Source organism: Microtus ochrogaster, chromosome 1 (assembly GCF_000317375.1).
Source record: "Microtus ochrogaster isolate Prairie Vole_2 chromosome 1, MicOch1.0, whole genome shotgun sequence".
Classification (NCBI taxonomy): Eukaryota; Metazoa; Chordata; class Mammalia; order Rodentia; family Cricetidae; genus Microtus; species Microtus ochrogaster.
In genome coordinates, this window is record NC_022009.1 from 118593910 (window position 1) to 118603620 (window position 9711).

Below are 9711 nucleotides of genomic sequence, written 5' to 3' on the forward strand. Positions count from 1 at the left end.
TTTATGGAAACAGGACGGAGCACACCTGAGACAGCAAACTCCACAGGAGCAGGAGCAGATCCAGACCAGGGACATTTATGGAAACAGGACGGAGCCTGCAACCTAGGCCAGAGCAGGCCTGAGACAGTGAACTCCACAGGAGCAGGTACAGGGGAGCGAGCGCTGAGGGAGTGGGCTGGAGAAAGAGACCTCTGTGGGTCCAGCAGTGAGACTGGGACCTCTAAGGGAGTAGACTTGAGCCAGGACCTCTGCAGGTCTGGGCATGAGCCTGGGACCTTTGAGGGAGTATGCCTGAGCCAGGACATCTGCGGGTCCGGGTGCGCTGGAGTCTGGGACCTCCAAGGGAATAGATCAGAGCCAGAGACCTTTGTGGGACTCAGCCCAAGTCAGGGACCTCCACAGGAGTGGATCCAGACCAGGGACATTTACAGAAATGGGACTAAGCCAGCAACCTAGGCTGCAGCAGGTCTGAGACAGTGAACTTCACAGGAGCAGAGCAAACCCTGGGATGACTGGAACCATAAAACTGACTGCAACATGGGGAGCAACCATCTGAGCCTTGGATCCACCTGGCACCTGGAAGATTGATCACCAGAGTCACAGACCGCCCCGACTACACCAATCAGAGGAAAAGATAGCTACACAAGGTAAGAATACACGCAATACCACAAAGAGCAACACGACACCAGTAAAATCTAAAGACCCCACAACAGCAAGACTTGAACAACCAAATATAGATGAAGCAGGATAAAGTGATCTAAAAATTAATTTTAGGAGAAATTTTGAGGCCCTTAAAGAGGAATTGACCAAAGAATGGATAAGGAAAATGTGGTACATTTACACAGTAGAGTACTACACAGCAGAAAAAAGTAATGACATCTTGAAATCTGTAGGCAAATGGATGGAGCTAGAAAACATCATATTGAGTGAAGTAAGCTAGATCCAGAAAGACAATTATCATATGTACTCACTCACCATATCATATGATTTTTCAACATAAAGGAAAGAAAACCAACCTACAATTCACAATCCCAGAGAACCTAGACAACAATGAGGACCCTAAGAGAAACGTACATGGATCTAATCTACATGGGAAGTAGAAAAAGACAAGATCTCCTGAGAAAACTGGGAGCATGGGGACCATGGGGGAGGGTTGAAGGGGAGGGGAGAGGCAGGGAGGAGAGCAGAGAAAACTGTAAAGCTCAATAAAAATCAATAAAAAAAGAATTGTTGTGGTCATGGTGTCTCTTCGTAGAGGTAAAACTCTAAGACACTTCCACACAGAGTTCACTAAAAAGACAGCTGCGATAGAAAAATCACTCACCACCCTCACTGATGAATCAGAGGAATAAGATACTGGGATAGGTTTTATATAAGATTCATTAGTGGTAATATGCCAGAAATCTATGATGGAAAGCAAATTAAAATTTAATATTAAGAAACTCCATCTAAATGCATTTTAATTCAAGTGAAGTCCAGTTCCTTTTGTATTTTACCTCCTCCTTTCTTTTTCTTTCCCTTTTTCTTTTGGTGGAGGGTGCTGCAGACTGAGCTCATGGCCTCTTACTCGCCAGGTGACCCCGCCCTCATTATCAAGCTTAATTAAGATTCTGCACTCATATGAAGGAAGAGGTCAGCAGGAAAGACTGGTGAATTTCTAGAACTACTTGGAGTGGATTAGATGGGTCCCAGTTCACTCTGTGGGATCTTCCTGAGAAGGCATAGAGAAGATTCCAGAAAGAAAGTTGCATGTGTTAGTGCATACTCCCTGGATGTAGAGAGCCTTGTTCTTCTCTCTTTGATGTGGGAAAATGCATGCATGGATACTCAAAAACATCACATGGATCTACGTCTGCCAGAGGTCTTCTTGATTCCAAATTTCAGGTCATTTAAAAATATCTCTGATTTAAGTCTGAATGTCAAAGTCAACAGAGCTGAGGTTTGTCTGAAGGTAGTATTCCCAGTGTACCCAGTCCCATACATCCAATCATATACCTCTTCCTCTCCTTCTTCCTGGTACTGCTCATCAACATTATCCTCCTGCTGGTCTGGATTCCCTGCCATCTGTTGAAACAAAAGGAGATGCTCATGATACCATACCTTGGAGAAGCATCTCACAAGATGCTGGGTCAATAAATGAGCACATTGTGATGAAAAGTGAACACGTAAGTGCATCAGTAACCAGACAATGCTCAGTGTTCACTTCTCAAAAGGAGTATGTGTTATCCCTTCCCTCACTCTTGGGGTACAGGCATATCATCTTACACAGGGTCCAAAACCGGACTTTGTGCTGATGTGGCAAACTGTCTCTCAACCCACAGAACTACATGCTTTTGCCGCAAAGTAGGCATTCACTCAGATGCTCAGGCTGAACCCACTCTTCACGACAGGCGTCATCTTACCACCAAGTGCTCATCCATCTCTGCATTCTCTCGCTTGGGCTCCCTTGGTCTTTGCTCTTCACTTTCCTCTGGCAGGTTTTCTTCTCTCACTTGCTCAGCTTCCTCAAATTCATCTTCCCCTTGATTGTTGGGGTCGTCTGCTGGATTGATATCCTCCACAGCTGCCGTCTGGAAAACGTTCATAAAATAAACAGATTTCAATGGAAACGTCAAGAGAGAGGCAGGAAAGGAGACTGTACTTCATGTGGCGACCCACAGATATGAGTCTGTTCCACCTTGTCTGGAGGTCAGAGAGTTTGAGCTTGAAGCTTTTTTTCAAAGTTCTTGACAACAGGTTGGCCACCAATCCTGACGTAGGGTGTGGTTACTTGGTGTTTTGGACATTAAGATGGCCCATAGAGGTGGATCTGCACCACCCTGAGCAAAGGTCAGAGAATTCAAGCCTATTCCTGTTCCTTCATTTTTAAAATAGGAGGTTTGACATAGGGAGTGGCTGTCTACAGGATACTCGGTCTATGGTATATTCACTGCATATCCTACCCAAAACACTAAATGCTTTACTCAGGAAATAATGAGTTGATGTCTCAAGTATTGAAGCAAGCAACTGTTCTGGCTGTCCTTGTGGCATGTTAAAGCGGTCTTTTGTCTTCTTCCCCCTGTTGTATTGGGGTATAAAAGCGTATGGAAATTAAACACGGGGAAATTCAGTATTCAGTAGACACTGAGTCGCCCTCCCAGTACTATCCTGCGTCTCTGTGTTTCTTTCATATCTCAGTTCCTCCTACCTAACATTTCTAATCTACATGCCTCTTCCCTGGGACGTATGAACCTGTCGTGACTGGGCCGCGGCAAAATTCATCCCAAAACATGCCTTGCAACAACTTCACAGGACTGTTCAAGTCAAACTTTCCCCCAAGACTTGCAAAGTAATAAATATCTCAATGTCCAAGACAGAACTCCTCTTGCTTTGTCAGTAGGAAGAATCAGATCCATAGAGGAGGTGCAAATAGTACTTCATTTGTGTGAGTGACTCCTCAACGCTCTAGCAGTAAGTAATAAAAGCTTCACTGTATAGCCACCAGTGCCCATGCAAGTCAGAGGGCTAACTGGAAGAAAAAGAGATCAGTGATAATCGAGGCAGGAGAGAGTTAGGAGGGCAAATAATAGCTCCTTTTACTGCTACGTTGAGTTGAGTTTCATCCAAACTTCCCTGTGCAAGAAATTTGTGGGTGTGAGGTATATGTGGTGGTTGCCTGTGTACAAGGGTATGCATGTGCACCTATATGTATCTGCCCAGGCGTGCACATGAACGTGGAGACCAGAGGTTAATTACAGGGGTCACTCCTCAGGAGCAGTTCACATTCTTCTTTTAGATAGATTATCTTACAGTGAAACATGGGGCCCATCCACTAAGCTAGACTGGCTCGTTATGGAGCTTGGGTATTTAGGTTCCTGCTCCCCCAAACTGGCATTATAAGATGCACCGTCACACTTGTCTTTTTATGTGGGTGCTGGAGATGAAGCAGCCAGCACTTTATTAACTGAGGTTTCTCCACAGCCCCCTGCAAGAAAATTTTAACATGTAAAAAAGCTAAAAAGTGGCTGATGGGAAAATCCATACTGACAGAACCAAGAGGAAAACCTAACAAAGAGACAGGGCAGACAAAGAACGCCACAATAAATGATGTATTTGAGACATGCCAAATTTCTTTATCAACTAGGGCTATCACGAAGCAGAGTGATACTGCTTTAGAAAGGGATAGGAGAAATCAAAAGACGCACCATCAAAGGTATTTCCAAGGCAGCTCTGAGTAATTGTGTCCCACAAATGCCTTTCAAATGAACTGACATTGCAATTACTGCGGTTATCCATTTAAGCCCCTAGCACACCTGTTAAATAACACCCATCTTCACAATCATCCTGAGATGGGCATCCCCAGTCCTTTGGTAAGCCAGTGGACACTGACTGAAGTGGGGATTGCTCTCCATGAGATGCTGAAGCCACAGATGGGGCTCAGCCTCTCAGTGCTGTGCAGACTAGGGGCTCTTTCTACAATTCCCCGAGCTACTTAAGCAAGGTCAAGAGCTCCCTGCAGGGTCCGGTGGTTTATTACTGCACAGCCCCGGCTGGAAGCTTCAAGTGCAAATGACACAGCTCTCAATATAAACGAGAAGTCATCACCGTCACACCCAATTCCAATTACTTGGTAATCTCTTGCCTTATAGGCTTTCTTGAATGAATTATTGGCCATTTGTGTGGGGGATAAAGAAGGAACTGTAACCTACTCCCCACAGTAAAACAACACTATGTAACTTCTTTATTTTAAAAAAGTTCATAATAGAAACACCAATTCTATTCCCAATTCCAAGCAAACAATATTTGAGAGGGTTGAGCGGGGGGGGGGGGTGTTAATGTTACATAAAATACAATAATGAACACAGAATGGGACAAGAGGTGACTGGCAATGTCTAGTTAGAAGAAGACAATAAAAGGCCTATCTTTTCCAGTGCATTGATTGCAATATACAAAAAGATGTCAGGAGATGTTCAGATGCCACCAGCCAGGAGTCCCACAGCAGATCCTAAACATAAGTGTCTGTCATACCGAACCCTTCCCCACTGGTGGCTTTGGTCTCTTACACACTTGCAGGCTTTTGTCCTCTGGCTTTCTTGCTATCAAGGGATATTTTCTCATTCCCTCATGTGTTCCTGCTTCAATTACTAGAAGAAGTTCAGAGCTAGGTTTCCAGCTGCATATTTTCCTAAATGCTATCGCAGAACGGGGAAGAGAAAGTATTCTGTCCCATCTTAGTGACAGGTAAGTAGAAATGCCATCTGCATCAGAGGGCTCCAAGCAATGACCAGAATGACCTTGACAATGATAATCGTGAAGGACCTGGCTCTTCCTTCCAGTTCCGTGGAGCAATTTAGACAGAACTCATAAAACATCAGGGATTGAATGTCACCCCAATGTGAGTATTGATTTATTAACAGTCTATATGTAATAAGATAGGTAACGTAGACTGCAGGCATCAGCTACACAAAACACAAAGCTGGATTCATTCCACAACTGCTTCCATTGCTCCTGATTAGGGTTAAGGACCTAGACTGCCCAAGGTGAAGGGTGAGGGTCTTGTTCTCAGTCAATACAAAGGCTAACCAGGCATCTACATAATTACATTCTGAACTGAGTACCCTATCTTGGCATCTAGTCACTTCTTTTCAAATTTGAAGCTGTATATCCTTACTCATTGTTACTAAGAAGGTAACTAGACAGCTGGGTAGGAACCAAGTCACATGACACATGCCAACAGACCACACAACACGCTGAACAAACATGAAGTCCTTTCTCTAATGTCTATGCTGCCTTGCCCCTCCGTGCAGTCTTTGAGAGCATTGTGTTTTTCAATGCCTTTCAAGTTTGCTCTTCTAGGTTTCAGTTTAATCACCCTATAAGATGACAAAGTCAATTTCTTTTAAATCCCTAGAGCAACCTCCAGCCCAAGTCCTCACACTCCCACAGGAGGAAGCAGAGCTTGAAGAAACCAGAATTGCTAAGCACCCAGCCTGAAAGATACCTGGTCACTTGGAAGGCTGGAGCAGAAGTAGTCAAACCACCTGGCGATCGATCCTTTGCTATTCTTTCAGGAGCCAGCCTTCATCTGAATTTCTCCCAAATCCAAGACTTGTTTAGGCCCTAACTCTGGGTTTAGTCTCTAGGTGAATAGAACGTGCCCTTAGGAAGCCCCATGTACTTAGCATCCTGAATCAATAGAATTCATCCTTCTGCTTCTTCCTCTCTAGGTCCAAGCCTTGGGAGAACTGTTTGCCAGTTAACAGAGCTCATTCTTATGATAAAGGTCTTGAGAAATTTGCTATAGTGCTGCATTTTGAAAGAGAATTTCAGCCATCCCTGAAGCTTTTTTATAAGAATTGTCACATGGAGATGTTGGCCCCAAAGTTCTACTGTGTTTAAAAGTGTGAGAAAATCAACACAGGATCATACTCTCAGAATGTTTTGATGCAGAAACTGAGCAAATCCAGCTGTTCCCGAGTTTTATCCTAATCCCTTGGCTGCTCATGCCTCTGCTAGCTGTGATTCTGGGAGGGATCCCCACAACATCCTACCTCATGATTTGCAGTTAAACACTTGTGTTTTGTTCCGACACAGTTATGTAAGATGTCCTCTTCTGTCGGGTGAGAAAGCACATCTGGAGCCAGAAGCCACATTTTCCTCCAGCCTGCCTGGTGAGTTACTAACCCTGGGGACTAGCAGAGGAAACTTACATCTGCCTCAGCTTCTGGGTCAGCTTCTTGGGGCCCTGGTTCATGAGGTTCCTGCCTGTTGCCTGGATCTCCTTCCGCTTCATCTTGGCGTTGGTTATCTCTTTCATAGGCTAGCAAAGCAAAGGAACCATAGTCAGCCCTAAATGGATCATGCAGGATTTTCCCCTCTAAAAGTAGCCTACAGCAGCTTCCCTGGCGATCACTCCACTCTATCTCACTTCCATTTTGGGTGATGGCTTGTCTGAATTTTTGGCTTTCTTTTTTTTGTTTTCTAAGCAATTCTAAACTTTCTCCAGGCTGCATGTCAAATGGATGGATGAATGTACCATTCTATCCTTCTTAAGGGATGTTTACAGCAGAGGCTGCTGTCTCCCCACCAGATATGAAAGCAACGGCCAAAACTTTCATATTAAAAGAAAGTCTACATGATTAAATTTTTGGTTGATGTCAGAAAGAGTTTTCCAAGATTAGGACATTTAAAAGTGAACAACAACAACTGTGAACTGAGAAGCACACAGGTCGCTGCCAGGAAACACATCTTGTGTTTATATCAACATAAGAGTTTAGTTGATATCCATGGGGGAGGGGGTAAATGTACTCAGATTCACAGACTAATAAGTGCACACAAAAACTGTAAATCATTTAAAAGTTAGACAGAAGAGGGAGGGTTAAGTATATAGAGAGTTATTGAGTCTGCACATAATAAGGAAGCAGGGGAGCCTGCTGGGAGGCTGCGAGTGCACAGGAGGCCTTATTAAAGAGAGGGAGCCAGCAGCTCTTAGCCTTATGAATAACAAATGAAAAAAGCTAAAGTGACCCACGGGGGACATAAAGGCAACAATTTCTTGACTCCGAGGGTCACAAAGCTCCACAATAGGCTGCTGATTGAATGCATGCCTTTGCTTTTCTTCTGACACTTTCTGGAAAATCAAACATCTGTAGGAGTCAGAGGGGCCAAGCAGAGTTAACTTCGGCTCTGTCTCCACGGGAAGCAGCCTGTGACAAATATCATGCTAGATGTTTGTCATAAATTTAAGCAAGGGTGTAAAATTTCCCAGCTAAGTAGAAAGTACAGAAATGTCCTAAAGGATAGCAATCCTACAATTGTTTGTCAGAAACAGCTACTAAGCACACAATGAGATTCAACAGAAGGGAGCAGGCGCGGGGGAAAAAGCCAGTCTCCACAAGTTTTCAGAGCGGTAAATCTTTGTGCCAGCCCTTGGAGCACATGTGGCAACAGCATAAGCGTGAGTCACAGCTGCTGCGTGCATCACTCAGGTGTGCACTCTGCCTGTGGATGCTGCACCCTGCGTTTGTCGATACGGTGGGACAGGACCGAGTTATCTGACCGAGAGGTCACCCTCGAATGAATCTCACCTCCCCCCTCTTCTTCGTGGATTCCCTGATCCTCAGCCCCCTGCACGACGTCATTCTCCACGGCATTGTAATGAACTTGCTGCCTGCCACGGACATAAATTCAGAAATGAAAATTAACAGGCACGGCTTGGGAAAGGTCATTTATCTTTCAAGACAGGGATAAGTAAGGAGTTTTCAACTTTAAACATAAGCAATAACTTGTTTCTGAGATTTAGATACACAATAAAATAAAATAGGGATACCAGATAGGTTTTCAAAGCATACTTTAGGAGGTAAAATGTCATTCCACGACACAATAAAGTTAGAACTAATCTGCTAGTCTATTTTGAGATCTATTCCACTTGTTTGTTTATTATTTCGTGTGTGTGATGTGTGTGCATGTAAGTTTTTGCAAGACATGCACCAACATGCTACAGCACATGCCAGGCGATCTGAAGAAAACCTTGCCCATTATCCTTGACATCAACCTTGTTTGAAACAAGGCCCCCTTTTTGTTGTTTGCCCCCACACACTCCAGGCTATCTGGCTGCAAGTTTCCAGAGATTCTCTTGTCTCTGTTTCCCATCCTGTTGTACTAGCCCTGGGATTAAGTGCAGGCTTTGTGCCACTGCACTTAGATTTACACAGATTCTAGGGATGTGAATTTAGGTCGTAAAGTTTCTGGGGCAAGCCCTTTATCACCAAGCCACCTTCTCAGTCCATAACTACCACCTTTGGGAGGAAAATGCTATGCTAAAATTAAGGATCTAGCACTTAATTGACCAATATGTTTTTCTACCGTGTCTACACGAGCCATATGAGCCCGCCCTCTTACCACGTGTTCAAGGGCTACACGTACACAAAGCTGATCTGACACCAAAGGAAGGATCATCTACACCCCCAAGGGAAGGGGCAGGATACCTTAGCTGCTCTGGGTGCTGCAGCTGCCGGTTTTCTTCATGCTCTGCCTGCTTTTGCGGAGGCCCCTCCCTGGCCTGCTCCTGCTGCTGTTGGCGTAGCAAGTGGTCCCGCAGCCTCTGTTGGTGCAAAGCTTCCTGGTGTTCTCTCAGTCTCTGGGCTTCCTCATCCCTCCTTGCTGCCAGTCTCTGCTGTTCCAGCTGCTCTTCATAGGGGGATCGGAAATTCGTCACTGCCTTGGTGGGATGGTCCGCCTGGAACAGAAAGAGCTGATGCTGAACCAGAGAGGTTAGATCCTCTGGGCCACTCTCTTCACTCCTTGTCAGGACAGACCCAGAAGGCGGGGCAGGCTTCTTAAAGCAGGTGAACGCCAATTACACATAGAGTCTGAAGTCTCGTGATTTTCTTCTTTCTCTGAATGGCCTTGGCCGTCTCATAGCAGGCCCGCCAGCTAGAAGGCTGTCTTTCAGTGTGTTCCAGCACAAATGGAACAGAGCCCAAGAAACAAGTTCCACCCTTAATTAAATTTATGCTCATGGGTTCTGAATCAAGTTGGCACTTGGGAACCCCATACTAATTGCACAATTTGTGAGGTTAAGGCTTTGTCTAGGAATAGTTAAAGACCCAAGGATGCTAATTAATTCCAACAATTGACATGCAAGTCTCAGGATAAACATATTGTCAAATATCAGCTTATATACTATTATACTATATACTTTATGCTATGGAAGCAAAGGGTGGAGAGGGA

General features: G+C 44.7%; 1 protein-coding gene across 3 annotated transcripts in view; it reads right to left on the bottom strand.

Moving 5' to 3' along the window:
• Positions 1 to 9711, bottom strand: part of Golim4 (golgi integral membrane protein 4) — a 76311-nt gene that overhangs the window by 7268 nt on the left and 59332 nt on the right. For all 3 annotated transcript variants that reach the window (XM_005344116.2, XM_026784226.1, XM_005344115.2), the window contains 5 exons: positions 8967 to 9217; positions 8067 to 8149; positions 6690 to 6799; positions 2403 to 2570; positions 1996 to 2064 (listed from right to left, as the gene is read on the bottom strand). In XM_005344116.2, coding sequence (XP_005344173.1) covers positions 1996 to 2064; positions 2403 to 2570; positions 6690 to 6799; positions 8067 to 8149; positions 8967 to 9217 — 681 coding nt within the window. The remainder of the gene's footprint in view (positions 1 to 1995; positions 2065 to 2402; positions 2571 to 6689; positions 6800 to 8066; positions 8150 to 8966; positions 9218 to 9711) is intronic.